Consider the following 19,198-nt stretch of genomic DNA (forward strand, 5'->3'; position numbering starts at 1 on the left):
AGACAACAACTTGCAGTTCATTTAATGCCAGCATTCAGAATATGACTGCCCACTCAGATGCAACAGAAATTACTCCCTTCCCTAGAATACCTTTCTCTCCAACTGGCTCTGAAGCTTCTCTTTCAATGCCATCATTTCTTCAAGCTTAACATTTGCTGCCTGCCCATCTATTTTGGCTTGCCTGTATATTAAAAAAAAAAAAAAAAAGTTATTATAGAGGGGAAAAAAGTGGCTCAATTAAAACTTTGTCACAATAGCTGGGAAGAGCAGAAAAATTCCCCAATACTGTTTTCACAGGGCAGAAGAGGTTTCCCCCTTCTCCCTATGTGGCACAGAGAGAGAGGAATACCAAATTCCAAAAGCCCTGTGGAAATTACTTCAGAGATTGTAAGGAAGGTGTATGCATTGATTAAAGAAGGACTAGGAAATCAAAAACTTCAAGAGATTCAATAACTCAGGTATAATTAGTCACAGATATGTAATAGAGAAATCTATTGCAGAATTAGATTTCACTTTTTAAAGCAACAGGACTAGGAATTAAAACAATCATTATACACTTTTAAAGAATTCAGCTGATGTGCTTTGTAATCTGAATAGTTTTTGTGGGCTGAAGGAGAAGAGGCAAAAAAAAGGAATAGTGAATCATGTTAATGACTAGTGGCTCTTCATCCTCGGTAGAAAAGTCTGTTGAAAAATGCAACCCTCCCACTCCCCTGACTTGGGAACAGAAAGACACAGAGAGCCTTCACCTGGGGTGTAACCCAGTTATTCAGGCTGCATATTAGGCTAAATTAAAAAACCAAAGACTGACTATCGTAAAGATAAAAGAGAGCAAACATGCAATAGATTAGCTCATGCAAACTGCAGCACCAATAGTCATGAAAGAAGCTATAAAATATTTCATATTTCTAACAATCCACTTTAAGTAAATATTTCTTCTAGAAATACTGATTTTGAATTAAGGGAATAAAAGCCAAGCATACTGTACCCACATGAAAATCTTAAACAAAATATACATAATCCAAGGAATTTTACAGCAAACACTTCATTTCAGCCCAATTAATTGGAAAAGTTAATTTGGTTACAATTTCTTTAAAATGCAAAAACTACAACAAAAACATTATTACTAAACACATGGTCTTCAGTGTGGGCTCAAAATTTTGACCTTAGTCCATCTGAAACATTGCATCTTTCTCCTACAACAAGTACTGTAAATTCAGGAGAACGTAAAATTGCCTCCTGCAAAATATTAAGTGTTGTAAAACAAAATATAATCTGAAAAGGCAGCATAAAAAGGGAAAAAGAAGAAAAATTGTAATAAAAATCAGAACACCTTAAGTATTAATAATGTATTTTAACAAACAGGTTCAGATTCAGATCAAATTCAGAGGTCTGCATTTTACAGGCAACAAACTGATTCTAAAGATACAGCTTTTATTCTTTACTGTACAACACATCTTTAACCTAATCTTGGCAATTTATCTCTGCATAAGAGCTTTAAGATTCCAAAATGCAGATCCATGCCCTGGCTATGCCAAGTTTCTTAATTTATGTGTTTCACCCAGGCCATACAAACCTAATTTAAACCTCAAGTTGCTTTTTTCAAATCTACTTCTGCATTCCTGACTCAGTACTCTTTTACCATAAATCATGTAAAACTATGGAAAACATCCCAAAGGATTAGAATTGTCTGCACCACATGCTATATAATCCATGCAGACTACATCTTCATGTTATAGAAGCAACTGGTGAAAATAGTCCAGGCTTCTTGAAGAAACACTGCAGCACCTTTTAGGGCCAGACAGAGCTGCTGCCATTAACTTTGGGAGTAAAACACTGTTTTGAGGGGTGCAAGGACTTTAGGCTGATCTGAGAGGAAGGTGAGCATAATCAGTGCCTGTAACTAGAGATGGATAATGACAGAATTTCTTATTTTACTCAGTTCATATATCCACTGTTGAATGAAATAAAATTTTAATTTGACATCAACCATCACTAGTTAAAAGAGACAACAGACAGAATAAACTGGCATTGAATAGACCTGAGCTCTAAACACAAGTAATCATGAAATTTTGTCACAGATATTATTTCTCCTTTCCCTTGATATACTTCAGAAATGTAATTAACACTTCTTTTACCTTAACTTCCACAGAACATACAGTTTAGAGCGCTTTATTGATAAGGGGTGAAAGCAAATTTTATTTAAAAAAATTAGAACTTGGAAGCTTGTTTGAACATTCACACTTCAGAACTGTAATGAGTAACCATGTAACTGGCTTTTGAGCAAACTGTATTCTAATGAAAGCCTATCTTCAGAATCACTTGTGATGTGATACTGATAATTTTTTTCCTTTTAAATCAGAGATCAAATGTTCACTATTTCAGGGAAAAGCTGAATCAAACAACACTGACTGGAAATATGTTACCATAACACTAAAGATGTCTAACAACCTTCAGAGACAGTTATTGAAACCATTTTAATTCTGAGGATTAAATTATATTGCAGTACAAACAAGGGCCATGACACAGCAGCAGGTTAGGAAAAGCTATAGAAAATATGTTAATTATTTTTTAAATCTGCCTGGTATATACCTCAGTTGTTTTCGTAGCTGCTCTAGTTCCACATCTTGCTCTGTCACAGTTTTCAGAAACTGCTGATTGGTCTGCAAAATAAAGAGATATTTGTAACATGTTCATTATAGTATTGAAAATGCCTTACACTGAGATAGTAAAGAGGACCACAATAGCAGGTAGCACTCAAAATGCACAATATTCTCCTTTTCTTCCCTCTCTCCTATTAATTGCTAATGTTCTTCTTGCTTTTTGGACTGTTGCTCAGAATTGTTTTCAGGCACTTCCTACTTCTAAAATATCTATTCTGAGTGCTAACAGTTCATTTCAAGACCTCCACAGAGTACCCAAAGTAAAAACCCCATCTTGTCCAGATCTATTATTTTGGTCTCACTAATAACAACAAAATATCAGATGAAATGAACTCAGATAATCAATGAGATCCTTCTGCAAATTTCTGCAGTTTACTTCAGTTTTTACTACCATAAGTATTTTAACATCAGCAGTGAACACTCTTGCCTCAATACTGAATCTCATTTCCAGAGCATGCATAAATATGCTGAACAATTCCAACCTGAGCACATCTAGGAAGCACAGCTGTTTTACCACAATAAAAAATATGACTAATTAACATGTCTCCTCACTTCCTATTTTTCAGTTTGTTAGTTCAAAAAAAGGGCTTCATGCTTTATCCCATGACATCTTTATGCCTTTGGTAACAGATGGTACCAAATGTTTTATGGATAATGCAAACAAATGGATTATCTTTATCTTAAATATTGTCTTAATTATTTTCTCTGATGTGAGGAAAAAAGATCTTAGTGATAAAAACAATTGTAGACTGTTAGAGTAGGTTAGGACTCTTTATGCACTGCCAGTATTCAAAACAAACACTCAAAAAATTCATACAGGAATCAAAACCAAGCTGCTCAGCCAAAAACCTCACCCCCTCTTTCACCTCAATTTTTCAACAAAAAACTACTTGAGAGATTATATTAAAACTGCTTGTCAATTTTGGAAGGCCTAGGCTAAAGCTTATTAACCAAGAAGTCTCACAGTCTAAGGATGTGGATAAAGCACTGGAAGGTTATCAGAGCTCAGCAAAATGTGCATAAAGGTGACAAAGACACTGAAGACAGCAGTACCAAAACAGGAATGGATAAAAATGTGCCAGAGCTAGCATACGAAAGAGGGCATAATTTAAAGAAATGTTTCCCTTTTGAAGACATGCATGAAGTACACTAGCTACTGTACAGAATTACTACTGTAATTCTGAGTGTAAGCTTACCCCTGAAGTGTAAAAGAAAGAGCTCACATGAAATTAAAAGCTGACCTCTCAACCACCTTGACCTGGTGTTTGGAGTTCAGGAATAAAGCCATCACTGCTTCCTGATTGCTGGAGAAATTTTCAAATTTGAGTGGCACCAGGTATATGTGAAGGCCTTTTTGCCTTGGTTTTGTACTTTGAGGGTCTAGTAGGAAAATAAAGAAATTACTAATTCACTGTTCAGGTTTTACTCACCATGTGCAGTTGGCGAGTCAGCTGCTGAATGCTACTCAGTTGATCCTAAAAAGAGAATTCAGAGTTTCTTATAATCATTACAGTCAGAAAGAGTGAATAATTAGAAATCTTCATAGTCAGCTGAAAACATTTTAAAAAACCAACTATACACGTAGCAGAAAATTCAGTGTGTCTTCACAGATTTCAGCTAGATTGTTTTTAGCTGTTGACCTCGTAGCCCATAAGATTAGATTTATTACTGAACAATTTATCTTATTTTTCCTGGGTCACAAAATGCCTCCTTCCAAAGCTCACATGCACTTACTATGAAAACATGAAAAGAGACATGAACAGTGCTTTTTAAGAGTCACACAGACTGTGGTGCTACTACAAGCATTTTTGCTAAGCAAAGTAATAGACATGCACCTGTTAATTTAAAAACGCCTGTTATGGACATTTTAGTTTGTTCTTTGCCATACAGGATGTCTTGTGTTCCCAAAAAAACCCAACTCAGTTAAGTTCTTGAGTCTCTGAATGTGAACTCCATCATTATAGGAGAACTAGTATAGCTCAGAAAAACCATGTGCAGCATGCCAGGTGCCTTCAGACCAGAGAGAGGACTGAATTGTCTTCTAATTGTGTTATCTAACAGTCCCAAGGCCAAGGATATGCTAGGAACCAGCTCCTGCCACTCCCTTACCTCCTACATCCAGTCCTTATGATGGCCCCTCTCCTCCTTGCCTTCTGTCAATTCTAATTCTACTTGATCTGACCTATTTTTATTTATCTCTGACAGCTATTTGCTGCTCCTTCATTGAAAGCTAAACCTGAAATAAAATTTTATTTAACTGGAGAGCTATTTTCTCTGGGAGACAAGTAGCATTTAAGAATAAAAGGCTGTTTAGCATTGTTCTTGTCACAGTGGCATTGAAATGCACCAAAAATTGAGGTACTAATAAGAAATGGAATCTGGAAGCCCTACAACAGCTACCAATGACTCGTTATACTCTGCTGTGTGAGTATGTTATTAGAAACTGACAATACAACACAAGGAATAATCTAACAGAAGAAACAGGAGCAGAAAGTTGGACCTACACAAAGTTAAGAGTCCCCTTAACTATTCCTTGAAATAATTATGAAACTTGACAGTACAACAGCTGCACAGACAATTATCCTGTTTGTCAGAAACAATCACATTGCCAAGGTGAACTTAATACTACAAAACCCTAAAAATCAGTAAAAAAATATTTCTGGGGTGAGCTGTAGCTGTGCCCACAAGGCAAGTGTGTCTGAAAATAGAGAGGAAATATTAAAATAATTTGTAGGTTGTTTCCTAGAAATACATGTAGCAAAGTCCATAAAAGTTTCTATTACACACTGAGCATCTTTACATAGCTCATCAGAGCAGAACAGATTTTCTAAGAATTTCCTGAAAGGTGTTCCCCAGACTCAGCAGAAGAGAAACAGGCTGCTAAACACAAGCTAGCATTAGACAAAGACTAGTGAACTTGATTTTTCACCTGTTTACTTCTTTACTGAATAACAGTAAGAAATGATGACTACTTTTCCAACTATTTCAAACACAGGAGAACAGATAAAGAAAGACTTCCACCTCAGAATTCAGAAATCATAAGTGACTTTTCCAGATGTTTTAATGTCCTGAAGATTTCCGACCGTGCAATTCAAACACAGGATTATATACATATGGACATGCATATTTTGTGTGTCTATGTGTATATATATGTGTGTATGAAAACAAAAAAGAACAAAAACAAATGAAAATTACATTCTGTTTTTTCCTTTCAGCTATGAGAACGTGTGTTCTAGTCAGGCGCTCCTGGTACTGCTGCTGAAGTCGGTCGTGCTCCTGTGACAGCGTCTGCCAGCGCTCAACTGCTTGGTCTTTCTCCTAATTTACAGAACAATATTCAATTACAGCACATTTGTCTTCATCTATCATTGTTTAAAATGACAGGTCTTAACTTCTATTCTGAAGAAATGCCATTAGCTATACTTTTCTCTGCACATATTTTTTAAAAATTTTAATTCAAGTGTAGAAAACAGATGCTTGGAAGTTCAAATTCCACTTCCAGTTTTTTGCCTTTTTTTTTTTGAAGAGCTCAAACTTTCACAGGTCTTTAAGGTAGGCCTACAGTATAGATACTATTCAAATACCAAAATTCAGTTGATACATTGTTAGAAACTGAACAAAATTCACTTGTATTTTCAGATTCAGATACTACTTTCTATATCCCACACTTCCCTCATCATATCACATTACAATACTTTTAAAATGACAAGTTACTACAAAAAGCTCAAAATATTTCATGGAGTTGCTGATCATGAATTTGACATACAGATCAAGTCAACTAGGTAAAATTACTGACACAAATTATTATTAAAAAAATATTTTATGAATCTAGGAAACTAGTTTCTTCATTCTTTGAGTTCAAGAGGGGCTCAAAACAGCTTTAAGGAATTCTGACCAAATAATTTCTGCATCAAGAAATAAAACAGCCTCCCCCAGTCTGCCAAGGCACAACAAGAGAAATAAAACAATATAACTGTTTCATCTCACACACTTGCTTTGCCAGCTGTAGTTCTTCTTGAAGGGCTCTCACTGTGCCTTCATCTGCAGGAATATCAGTTTCAGGATGCACAAAAGGAAGAGCCTCCAGTTGCTTCTCAAGAGGCTCTTTCAACTCTGCATGCAGCCTAAAATTCAAAGCAAGGTATTTCTTTAAAAGGGATTTTTTAAACAACTGAAATATACTGTGCCTTCCACCTGTACATACTACTTCCCTCCAAGTAAAATTTAAATCTATTCAGTTATGTTCTATAAACAAAATTTACAGTTTGAGATAGTGTCACATCCAGTTCTTTAGTGACATGGTAAAATCTTTACCTGGTGCTGTAATCTGTATTAAGCACTTCAAGACTCTAACATTATGATCCTGAGTTTACTTAGTAGAAGATTTCAAGGTCCAGGAAAAAGAAGCTTTTTAATGTTTAAGAAATCATGAGAAACAGTAGTAGCAACATGGCAGTGCAATCATTTACCTTTCATTTTCCTTGGTGACTTCTTCCAATTTTAGCTTCATCTCACCCATTTGTACCTGACAGAAAGACATGCAAGAGTCAGCACTCATTTAATTTACATAAACTCTGGTAACACTGTCAATCCTGTATTTCTGACTGACACTGCAAAAGATGGACAACTGTATCCAGCATAATACAGTAAATGAAAGTCAATTGCTTTTTTAAGGCAAGTCACAGGATGCCACTTGAATTTAATAGCTGCCAAGTCCTGTTACACCTCAGCATTTGCAAGTTATTATGGACATTAAAATTAACCTTTTGAAATTCCTATGGCCCTTACAGATTGATTTTTAATTAACTCACATTTTTAGGGATAGAGTGGATAACTCATCTTTTATACTGCACGTATTTGATGAAGGTTTAGCAATTAACTGAGGAGAAACTCCAGTTATATGAACCAAACTGGCTGTTTTTGTTCACTAGTGCAAGGAAGCCATAGTGCTTCTGTTGCCTCTTGAAATTGATCAAGCTGCAAGACTATTTGCAAAATCTTTATGATGGACAGATCAAACCAATTAAGTGCATTAAACCAAAAGCAGTGTATAACTTCTACATGAAGATCACAAGCAAAAATTGCTTTCTGTATGCCATAAGTTTTAATATCGTTTATGTTTCCAGTCGTGAAAGGAAGATGGAACCCTTCCAACTCAACCCCCAGGATTACACTGTTGCAATTTGGACAATCTCCCAACCTTTTCACAGAAGCTCTCCATTCATCCCCTTGAGGCAGCCTGCAGTCCAGCAGCTTTGTGAAGCATGACAAAAACTAGTGCCCTACATATTCACACCCCTAAAAGAAAATCCAGTCTGAAATGTAGGGGATGCCCATACCTGATAAAGCTGCAGCTGTTCTCTCATTTTCTCCACCTGTTTTCCATACTCTGTGACTAGAGCTGACAAGCTAAGAAGTTGAAAAACACTATCAGAATGAGTTTCATAAATGCTGAAATGCTCTGATAATTAAGTAGTTTTAAAGAATTCTTAATCTAGAGGCCAGAACAGAGCAGTCACTTTTCTTGAGTTCCAAGCTCAACATTCCCCAGAATCAAATGAACAAATTTAATCACTACTTTTAAATAATGATCGTTAACAGCAAGGGTGCTACATAACAGAAACAGAACATATAATGGGAAATAATAAATGACCATAAATACAATATTAATATTTCATTGATTCACACACAATCCCAAATATTAAAATACTAGACTTCATTGCTGCTGTCACATACAATAGTAAAGTGGCCTAAAAGTCAATGCAGAACACTGTAGTTCTACTTCTATATATTCTCTCTCCTAATATTTTCACAACTGCTAGCAATTCCCTGAAAATTCTATATTAAAAGCTAACAAGAAAAGCCAGGTTATTTTTGTAAAAGAAAATTACAGTGATCATGAAGCCATTTACTGATAGACAACTGTTAGCTGAAGAGTGTCAAAAAACACTTTTAAAAACATCTCCCAATCTCAACAGACAGCAGGTACCTGTGTTACCTAGATCAGTGCAATCTTACCAGAACTTTTGTTTATTCTCTCAGAACTTAGACTAGACAATTCCTTCATTCATCTCTCATCCTTTATTTTATAGCTTGTGGCAGCAAAGTCAGTAATTTAATTTACTGAATAAACACAGTACCACCTAACAGCTATACAGACACACAAATACAAGACCCAGTTCACCTGGATATTTACACTCCTGTGAGCACATGACAATTTCCTTCAAATACACTGTAGCATTCCCACTTATCACTTGGGATCAGTTACCTTTGGTCCATCATCCTGGATCCTGATGTGCCATCACCACCAAGGGCATATTCCTGTAATGGAATAATAATTTAATCATTAGTAATTGCACATAAATGTATGTAGTTTTAAACTTTTACATGAGACCAAAAACTGTCTGTACTGTAATCTGTACACAAAATGCCACAGAATCACTTTCAGATTTATGTTCAAAAACCCTTGAGTGCTGGCTCAATATGAAAAAATAATGATTTTTTTTTTCCTAGTCATGCTCTGATCTAAAGCATAAATACATCTGAGGGAAACTTAACTCCATCTTAAAAGAACAATCACAGGTTTGTGTAAGTGCTTGGTTCATTTCCATGCATCGCAGCGTCAAGAAAACACTGAAGCCCTAGCTTCTGCACAAGCTTTCAGACAGGCTTATGGTACCCAGTACAGAAAGCTACCTCAACACGAGACTAATCTTTTAGAAAAGTGAAAAAGTGTTTGAATTACAAATCAAGTGCTCTTTCAGGGATAAAACTCTCAGAAATTCACTAAAAATATCATAATTCACTGTTAGGGCAGTTTTTTTCTGCTGTTGCTGCATTGTATGATGGACTCAAAAAAGGGCCAGACAACGCTGAAGTGAGCTGTGCTCCATGTTTGGAAAGTTGTTTATCACAAACATAATAAAAAAAAAAGTTTTCTACTCCCATGTCCGAGTTCACATACCTGCTCAGCAGTAATTCTCAGAACCTCACTGGTTTCAGAGTGTCCAAGTGCCATTTTTAACCTCTGATCTGAAAAAGAACATGTGTGAGAATCATGGCTATAACACAGGCCTCTATCTACGTAAACGGGACTGGCAGTCAGAAATATGTTTAACAACATAATGCTTCAAGGGAAAAGAAAAAAAAAAGCTTCTGAAATTCTTATATTTAGCACAACTGTTTAAAAAAAACTCAGGACTTGAAATGTTGATTTCACATTTATGAAGGAAGAGAAACATTAATTCATGTATCGGGTCCAGAGTAGGCCTAAAACAACTTGCGGCTCAGCTGGCATAGAAGTCAATTGCAAATCTTGTCCTGTGAAAATGTATAAATATTTGTTTTAAAAAAAGGATTAAACTCTTTGATAGGAAAGGGAAATCACCATTTCACAGTGAATTTAGTCTGAGTTCTACTTAGATTCTAAAGACTTACAAAATAAGCTACAGCTAAAAGAAATACATACGAGAAGGCAGCATTCCAATATTTTCAAGCCACGGAATAATAAATACTCTTGCAAAGTGCAAGAAATATACAGATTTTTGAACCAGAATGATTGTGTTATCTCAGACAGAAGCTTTTCTGCTACTGAAATCCTTGGAATCAGAAGTTTTTTTTCAGTTTTGCCACCACACGGAACTTCGTACCCAGTGAAATTCGGAGGTCTGAGTGATGGAGCTGCTCCTGCTGCCAGGTTTTCCTGCAGCGCTAACCGGGGACAGCGACATTCCCGGGACAACGCGCCTGCCCCATCTCCAACTCCCAGGAACATAAACTCAGCAGAAGCAAATCTGTTCGGCCAGTTATGTTGTTGGTAACTGAGACAGACTCCAATTAAGTAATGTTAAGTTATATTAAATCCATCAAGGAACACAAAATTAAAAATACCGGTTTTGGTCCGTAAAGCAAATTTAATTAATGACTGGAAAGAGAGCTTTCTAAAGCGTAGGAAACGCCGTGGTTTCATAACTAAAAAGCCGTTCATACAAAAACGCATGAGTTTTTTGCCATCACCCTCATTAGCAGCTTTCAATTCCTGGTGTTTAGCTAGCTGAAAGCGCCACCCGTGCTGTTCCTCGCAGGGAAACCTACGGAACACAAACCTTCACCGCCACCCAATTTAAACCCCCACCGCCAACACCCACCTGGCCGTGCCTCGCTCCCAGCCTTCCCCACGCAAAACACCACGAAGCCCCGGGGGGAAAAGCCGCTTGTCCGGCCGGAGGGGAGGGAAGGAAAGCCGGAGTCGCACCGGAGCAGGGAGGGCGGCAGGACCCGCCAGGGCGGGACGCGCTCCCCTCAGCCGCCGGTGCCCCGGGGCGGGGGCAGCGGGGAGAGCCGCCCCTCCGCTCCGCTCCTCCGCTTGGCAAGGAGGCAGCCCCGGTGCCCGCGGAGCCACGGCCGCCGCAGGGCCCCGCTGAGCAGCCTCACAACCGCCGAGGGCCCGGGCGGGCCCGGCCCGGCCGCCAGCGCCGCCCCCGTCACGTGGGGAGCGGCCATGGCGCGGCGCTGAGGCGGCGCTGGGAGAGATTGCCTCGCTAAACTTTGCTGCGGGTTGTGGGTTAGGGGTAGGCGCTTAAAGTTCCCTTCGGGAAAACAGTCGGGTTGCGGCCGGAGCAGCGGAGCGAGGAACCCGGTGCGGAGCGCTCCGGGAGGGGCTGCCCGTCGGAGGCTGTGGGCAGGCGGGGACCGGGCGCTTCTGCCGGGGAGGCGGCGGCAGCGGGAGAGGACACAGCCCGGAACTGCATCTGGGGAGGGACAGCTTGGACTTCAGGAGTAATTTCTTTATACAAAGGGTGATTCGGCTTTGGAACGAGCTGCCCGCCGTCCCTGGAGGTGTTTAAGGAAAGGCTGATCTGCAATGACTGCAAACGAAACTAGCTAGTTGCTTCATTTTCTTATGTCTCAAGCATTAAAAGGTTTCCCCTCAGTCTGTTTTTCTGATGTTACCAAATCCTCTAAATTCATGTAGTGGAGACTGTTTTGTTTATCTGTCCTCTTGATAAATGTTTCTGGTGGTTTGGGAAGGTATTTTTTTAGATGTACGTGTGAAAAGCCTTAAGCTAATTAAGGCTTCAGAGACATTCGTAACCCTACGGGTATAAAAACTATGAGAAGCAGCATTTATGTAACTGTTTAGTTAGGTTTTTGTTACAAACCTAGTTTGTTTCAGTTCTGATGTCTATAAACGTGATTTGGTAATTGACTTTGTATCAAAGTGTGTGTTTATTTTTTTTTCCCCTGCGCAACCAAACGACAATTCATGCAGAGCTGGAATCTGAGATCTTCTTTGATAGAACTTTCCTTTTTCTTATGTAGTGCCTGAAGATGGAATTTCGAATTGAACACACCTGGGATGGTTTGCCTGTAAGCCACGAGCCCGTTGCAATTGGGCTGAGGCCGAATAATGCAGGACTGCTGATGGAAGTTCGAGCTCCTTTCTTCAATGACCCTCCAGCACCTCCCGGAGAGCCAGGGAAACCTTTTGGTGGGCTGTGGGACTATGAGGGTAAGTGTAACTCTTCCGCAGATGTATCTGTTTTCTGTAGACACTGATGTTCCTCTGTATTTGATATGCTTGGTCTTTTTTTAAAGAAACTTTTAAATCTGTGATAGTTGGGGTTTTTTTTCAAAAAAAATCCCAAAACTGGAGTTCAGTGGTCTGTGTTGATTTCAATAATTTTGAAGTTGACTTCCTGATCCTGTCAATAGTATATGCATTCAAACTTAGGTTTTGGGTTACTGGTGCAACTTGTGAACTATCAGAGGCTTTACATATTTGAGTAGCAAAATAATTTTGTGGCTTTTATATATTTAAATGCCCTTGTGGAAGGAGAAGTGAAATCATAAAGACTCATTTCAGTTTTGCTTTAAGAAATTGTGTGTTTTAGTCATTTTTCCAAAGTTCCTTTGAGGAGTAGGAAGGTGTGAAACACAGAAATTACACCTCATGAAGTGCAGTTCAAAACTGTAACCAAACTAAATGGGCAAAACTCTCCTAGTAGTGCTGGGTATTTTCTCCTTTCCTGTCCGTACTGTCACTTTTACCTGTTGCTTTGAGTAATGCAAGAATTGAATGTTTCTAGCAGTTCCTTATTTCCTGATTATTGAGCTATTCTGATTCAAGTTCTACTAAAATGGTATTAGCACCTCTTTGGTGTTACTATAATAAATATGCTTAAGTAAAAGTAAATAAAGGTATTAATCACATCATAATTCTAGCTGAAGTTTTCTAATAGTGTCATTGCTGTGAGAAGCACTGTTGTAATTTTACATGAGAAACACCATTGTAGTTCAACTTTCTGTTCCTGAAATGTGATTCAAATGTCATATGCAGCTTTCAAGAGACCTGGAACAGTAATCCCCTGTCCAAAATATCCCTCTGCAGGGAAAAATCATTTAAGAGCTAAGTGCCTTTTTATGATTTCTGAGATTTAGCAGTTTTACTTATGGGGTGTGCCCCCTCATCTAAATGTGTGATCCTCTTTCCCTTATTTTCCTGCTGCATCAGGGTGAGTGTTTTCAAAACTGGAATTGGCAAAGCTAATAAAGTCAGTACAGTACTTTATAAAGCTTTTTGTGATCACAGCAATTAAAATAAGAGCTCCTGAAGTCGGAATTGTGGCACAGCATTTTGAATATTTGGGCTGTAGTTACTGTGTTCATGTCAGTAGCAAGTCAGGCTCTGGCATAGCACAGGTCAAAACATGTGAAAATTGAGTTGTATTAATGGGATATGAAGATCTCAGGATATTACAGAATAGTTAATATAAAATACTGACAGCTTGTTTTGGTGGGGGTTTTTTTGTTTTAATTTTTTTGTTTGGTTTGGTTTTTCCAGTTGTAGAAGCATTCTTTCTGAGTGACAGAACTGAGCAGTATTTGGAAGTTGAGCTTTGTCCGTAAGTACAGCACTGAACAAGTCCCAAAAGTTAATTTATTCTTGCAGTTGTAATGCTGCATGTTGGACGCATGTATGAGGGGGACTAGACACAGAAACTGGGTCAGTGTGGGGAATGTACATATTTGTGGTGGTATAATGCACTAATAACTTGACATAATTTTAGGAGAACTGTGCTCTGATTCTTTGACAGCCATGGGCAGTACTTGCTGCTGCTGCTTTCTGGCAGAAGAAGAGCATGGAAAGTAAGTGCTCAAGTACATTCATAATGATTTTTATGTACCTCTTTCTGATCAAAAGATGGCCAATACCTCTTATTTAAAATTTTTCCCCCTCCTTTAACAGGAAGAGCTTCCTTTGGAATTTGAGGTGACCAGAAGGAAAACCGAATGGGAGGGTAAAGCTCTTCTTCCTTGGAGTTATTTTCCACCATGCACTGGCAAGTTCAATGCCTTTGCAATTCATGGCTCGGGAGACGAGAGAAAATATGAAGCACTTTATCCTGTGCCTCCACACCAGCTGCAGGAAGGACAGGAACCAGATTTGTAAGCATAAAATGAGCTCTTCTGTGAAATGGTTGCACTATTGTTGGAATACTTTAAAAAGCTGATATGGTTTTTGGATTGAGTGCCCCTAGTATTTTTGTTACAGGACTTAGCTCTGGGTCCACTGGTGCTGTACTTGTGTAAAGCACTGTGGCACTGTAATTAGTGCTAGGTGCATGCTAGGTGCATAGAAAATTACATATACAGTATTACACATTGGTATCTGCTTTTATCATCTTCCTCATCTAAATCATGGGTGGGTTGTTCTACTTTTCCTTCTTGACTTCAGCTCCTCCTGAAGTGCCATTTAATGATAATTTCACCAGGTACGTTTCCAGTAAATCTCTTCTGCTCCTCCCATACTGTTCTAAAAGCTTTCACCTCTACAGATGGTTCCATGCTGTGGAAAAAATTGAAAAGGCAGACTAAATTAAAAAAATAAAATTAAAGGATACCCTGTATCCATAGAAAAACCAGCAAATTTGGATTTTTAAATTGTGCTTCGGGCCTGTTTATTTTCTTCCTTGCCTGTGAGGCTGAGATGATCTGGTAAAACCTGTTACTCTTGGGCATTTTGTATAAATGACCCAGCTCTGGAAGCCATACTATAGCTCTTAAAAAACTTGTCACACAACATACAGTGATGGTGAGGTAGGGTAAATTTTGGGTAAATTACCCTTTATTTAAGAAAAATTTAGCTTTTGCAACTGTATATTAAAAAAAAAATCAGAGCTATTTCTAATAAAACACATCAGTATTCTGTGACAAAGGGAAATTTTTATTTTATTCTTATTTATTGTATTGCACTGGAGAATGGCTGTCTTACCTTTCAAGAAGGTATTTATAATTCTTTCTATAGTACACCTTCCAAAAAAAATCTTGTCTTTTTCAGATGTTGGTAGCAGATGAAATTATGTGAAGAATCTGTTCCTTGCTGATTTCGTTACTCTGTTTGTCTTTGCTCTTACACATTACTGCAAAAGTTAGGACTTTGCTTATTTCTCTTTTGTTTGTAGTCATCGTTTGGAATTTTTCAAAGACTTGAACCTGAAAGAACTAACAGGAGAAGACTGGAAGCAGCCTGAATCAGATATATGGAAATGTCTCACCAAGTGAATGGATTGAAGCATAAATTTTTATAATGTTGAAGTTGGCTGGAGCTGTGTGGAAACAACTTCCTCATTCTGAGCAGAGGTTGTAGATAACAGATTAGCAAGGCTTTCCTTGGCACCAAAATTATGTATCAGTCCGAAAATCAACTGCAAAGCACGTGGATCTGTTGATTCTAAATGTATGAATGGCTTGGAGTTTTTCATCTGTGCAACAGATGAATTTTCTCCTATCAATGAAGGAAGAATGTGCTGAAATTGCAGCTGTGCTTTTGTGAGAGCTCTGAAGTGACAAGGCCAATACCTGGATTGAATCTTTTGGTTTCCTATAGTTGCTGCATTTCTGCTGTGTTTTCACTGCTGCTCATTTGTTTGTTGATTGCTGAAGGAGATCCTTATATGCCTAGATTTTTTGCTTACAATCAGGAGGAAGAATGTAGCTATCATGGATTTTGGAGGCTTAGTACTTGCCCTGCAAGAAGCATAACGCTGCTCTTTCCTGTATGTTCCTGTGCCTGAAGTTTTCCCTTGCTTAATGCCAAAGGGGGAACTTAATCTATCTCACAGACCTCTCTGTGGAGTTCCTAATGGTGTTTAGGTGCAGAGGATAGATTTACAAAAGGTTTTTTCTATTTCAGATGAAGTTTCTGGGACAAATAATGCTTAGTGAAATCTTTTGATATAGTTATGTGTATGCAAAAGTGGGTTTTTTTCCTAAGACTTGTCACATCACTTTAAGAATTCATCTCAGATGTCTGAGAATTTTTTTTGCATGCCACTGAGGGCTGGAGATACTCCAGGTGTATATTTTCTGTGTATGGGCATGAGTAATTTTAACAATAGTGAACGTTGTTAGGTGCCAACATCTAATCTGTAAACCCTCACAAGATTTACAAATCATGTGTTCCTTTTTTTTGTCTAGCATAGCAGTTGCTGCTTGACTGTGGCTGCTGATTTAATCTTATATAAGTTATCTTAAAAAATGTGAAGCTTGCTCAGTATGCAGTAACAAACACATTCTGATGGTCCTATTTTCTTTGCTGTCTTTCAGCTTCATTCTAGCTGTAAGTTCTGCCTGAGAAGCAAAGAGGGTGGGAATATCCCACCTTTGTGAAGAGCATCTCAGTCTGGTTAATATCTGAGATAGCATGTTAGTTCACAGTTTTTGCTAAGCTTTAGATTCCCTCTTTGTACCTCCAGTTTTATAGAACTGTGCTTTCAAATTTGAAGATACTGGTTTTTTTTTCCCCTGTGGCAGACTTTGGCATGTCAGTGCACTCAGCTATCCAACTGCTTTTGCTCTGTTTCAATTAGACAATATAGGTTCCTTGCTGTAAAGTGGCATCTGTTGAAAATTGTAAGTATTGTACCGCCAGTTGTTTGGCTTCTTTTCTACCTTCTATCTATGTACAGTTTTCTAAAGAATTACATCAGTCTGAAATACTGAATACCTCAATAAATGCTGATAAAAGTATCATCTAGACATTGACATCTCAAAGCTTCTTAAAAAATTTTAGTCAAAACCAAAATGCTATTGTGCAAAACTTTTGGACTTTATTTTAAAAAGTTTGTCAAAAAAATATGTGCAAAGATTAAAAATAGGTGTACTGCTTTTCTCACAAAGGTTGTTTTCATCTGAGGAATGATACTTTGTATGTAAAGACAGTAAATAAAAATTTTTATTTATCTCTTGTTTATTCCTACTTCAAACTGACTGATTTGGATTTGACTTTGGATGTAAATGATGAACTTGGAGGGAAATAGATTATTTTTCCCAAATAAGTAATTTAAATTAAAAACATTGTCTAGGTGCTCCAGGAAATTGAAATTATTTTTGCACTCCCAGAGACCTTGTTCTTTTTGCTTCTTGCCACTAGGTGGGAGAAGAAGGTTGTCTAAACTGTGCCTTGGTGCTGCCAGCCTGTTATCCTTAACCAGATCCATTCCTTCGTCCTGTATCATTGATTTTAGAAAAGGATATTTCAGTCAAGCTGATGGTGGCTTATTTTGGTTTATTTGAGACATCTTTGTCGTAAGAAACAGCTGTCATGCTGGGCAGTTACAGTTGTAATGTTTGCTTTCCTGGAAGGCTATTTTCAGAAATAATTTTTGAAATAAAACCAACAGAAGATAAATTCCATGAGGTGTCAGTCAATCTGTAGTGTAAAAGTAGTTTTGTGGTGTTCAAATTACTTCAGTGTTATTCTGGATTAATTTTTTTGCAAATGTCTTGGATAGTCTCTGGCAGACTTTCCAAAAAGGCTGTTTTGAATTCTGAAGGAATTTATTTCTTTTAATACAGGCTGATTTGTGAGAGGTGGTTCACCCCTTCAAGGTGGTTAGAACAACCTGCAGTGAAACAACGTGAAAACTGGTTTGAGGGGGACAGAAAATTCTTTGTCTCAATACAAAAATGAAAAAAAAAAATGTAAAGAAAACTTGAATGGTAGCGTGTGCTACTGGTAGAAGTCATTTGTACCTTAAATACAAAGCTGGAGCAACTTAGGCTTTCAGGTAACACCTCATATTTCTTGTAGTGGTCCTGCGCATTGGGGCTTTTTTTGGATGCAAAAGCTCTTAACAGGAGTAAAATTTTGCTTATGTCTTTGTATACTTTTAAATATTTTTTCTGGTATGCCAGGTCAGATATTAGAGCTAGGAAGCTCAAATTTAATTCAGGACTATATACATTTTGACTGTTATGGCTGATACAGCTACTGCATTATCTGTTCTAGTTACTAGATACATAAGTGAGTTAATATTTGTACTGCCCAGTACCATTGATGATAAGTTAATGCTGAATGTGATGTTGAGTACTATACTGCTTGCAGTTCCTTTTTTCAAGGCTGTTTTGTGCCTCTGAGAGGCACAACACAAAACGTTTTGTTGTGTTTTAAATTCTGACCATGTAAAAATCCTTTCGAAATGTGAATGGCACAGTGCATAATTTGCTGCATGTAAAATTTAAAAGTATTCTTCCCTGGTACTAGGGCAATCTCTAAAGTGGAATTCATTGCATTTAATTATGGTACATTTAGAATAATGGTGCTGAAATTTGATAGTTAACCTGCATTTATTTAGTTGGTGATTCCCTTCTTTTTTCTTTTATTGAGTGCTTTAGTTTGCTGCAGTGTCTCTGAGCAGTGCTTCAGCAAAAGTACAGGGAAGTGTGTTAAGCCTGATTTATTTGCACAGGTTGTATAAACAGCTGTGTATAAACATATAAACAGCCTCAGTGAGATCAATACAACACTCATCATAAACTGTTAGGCCTTTTTCCATCTCCTTGTCTGTCTGTTGAAATTGGTATTGTCAGGAGAATTCTGTTCTGTCCAAGCTTGTTTTCATTATTCTGTTTCTAAACAAGTAAAAGCCTTGGCTGCAGGGGGTCTTTGGGAGGCTTTCCAGGGATGGATCAGGAGGCACTGTTTGTATCTGTGCTGGCTATGAACATACCAAAATATTTTCCTGTTTCATTTTCAGAAATTATTCTGTAGACTCTCATGAAGTATGTGTGTAAATACTGTCTGCCAGTTATGTAGTGTATTTGCAAATACAAATGTATTTTTAAATGTAGTAGACCAGAACTGACTAAATCGTGTTAAAATAGCTGAAGTAAACATTACTGAAGTAAAACTAAATTACTGTGTCCTCACTGTTGTTTTAAAACCAGCCTAGCCAGACTAGTCCAGTGGCTTTCTTGGACTGTGGTACAGATTCTTGTCAGGGAAAAAGAAAGTAGTTTTCAGATGTTACCTTTTTATAATACAGAAATTCCCTCTGTAGAGCACATTTGTTGCCAATTTAATCTCGCCTTTCATTTCGTGAGTTATTTCTCTTGAACTCAGTCTCTGCAGGCAGTGAAATTTATATCTTGGTGCCACTAGTAGCTGTGATAAAATTATTCTTCTCTAATTCTAGGCAATGTAATTGGTTCACTTCTTACTGCTCAGTTTGCTTCCTTCTGCAAATGAAAGT

The 19,198-nt window shown here is 37.8% G+C and overlaps 2 protein-coding genes across 10 annotated transcripts in view; one reads left to right on the plus strand and one right to left on the minus strand.

Annotated features, from left to right (window-relative positions):
* Window positions 1-11,118, minus strand: part of SCLT1 (sodium channel and clathrin linker 1) — a 28,518-nt gene extending 17,400 nt beyond the window's left edge. For 2 of the 3 annotated variants that reach the window (XM_039710785.1, XM_039710784.1), the window contains exons 1-10: window positions 10,554-10,677; window positions 9,628-9,695; window positions 8,932-8,984; window positions 8,003-8,072; window positions 7,133-7,188; window positions 6,655-6,787; window positions 5,859-5,981; window positions 4,094-4,138; window positions 2,593-2,663; window positions 91-181 (exon numbers count right to left, since the gene is read on the minus strand). In XM_039710785.1, the coding sequence (XP_039566719.1) occupies window positions 91-181; window positions 2,593-2,663; window positions 4,094-4,138; window positions 5,859-5,981; window positions 6,655-6,787; window positions 7,133-7,188; window positions 8,003-8,072; window positions 8,932-8,984; window positions 9,628-9,695; window positions 10,554-10,662 (819 nt within the window). In that variant the 5' untranslated portion in view covers window positions 10,663-10,677. Of the gene's footprint in view, window positions 1-90; window positions 182-2,592; window positions 2,664-4,093; window positions 4,139-5,858; window positions 5,982-6,654; window positions 6,788-7,132; window positions 7,189-8,002; window positions 8,073-8,931; window positions 8,985-9,627; window positions 9,696-10,553; window positions 10,678-10,810 lie in introns of those variants that run through there. The other variant, XM_039710786.1, reaches the window with a different exon arrangement.
* A 40-nt stretch (window positions 11,119-11,158) lies between these two features.
* CUNH4orf33 (chromosome unknown C4orf33 homolog) lies at window positions 11,159-18,960 on the plus strand. 7 transcript variants are annotated; one of them, XM_039710791.1, is made up of 7 exons: window positions 11,165-11,226; window positions 11,461-11,543; window positions 11,982-12,174; window positions 13,507-13,567; window positions 13,760-13,811; window positions 13,912-14,111; window positions 15,128-18,960. In XM_039710791.1, exons 3-7 carry the CDS (start codon window positions 11,994-11,996, stop codon window positions 15,225-15,227), a joined length of 594 nt encoding a protein of 197 aa, XP_039566725.1. In that variant the 5' UTR covers window positions 11,165-11,226; window positions 11,461-11,543; window positions 11,982-11,993; the 3' UTR covers window positions 15,228-18,960. The 7 variants fall into 7 exon arrangements, with proteins under 7 accessions (XP_039566723.1, XP_039566724.1, XP_039566722.1 ...); XM_039710792.1 differs by having other exon boundaries at window positions 11,171-11,301; XM_039710789.1 differs by lacking the exon at window positions 11,461-11,543 and having other exon boundaries at window positions 11,159-11,233; window positions 11,985-12,174; window positions 15,128-18,959.
* Window positions 18,961-19,198: the final 238 nt, after the last annotated feature.

The sequence above is a fragment of the Passer montanus genome, unplaced genomic scaffold (genome assembly GCF_014805655.1).
Source record: "Passer montanus isolate IOZ18808 unplaced genomic scaffold, ASM1480565v1 scaffold230, whole genome shotgun sequence".
Classification (NCBI taxonomy): Eukaryota; Metazoa; Chordata; class Aves; order Passeriformes; family Passeridae; genus Passer; species Passer montanus.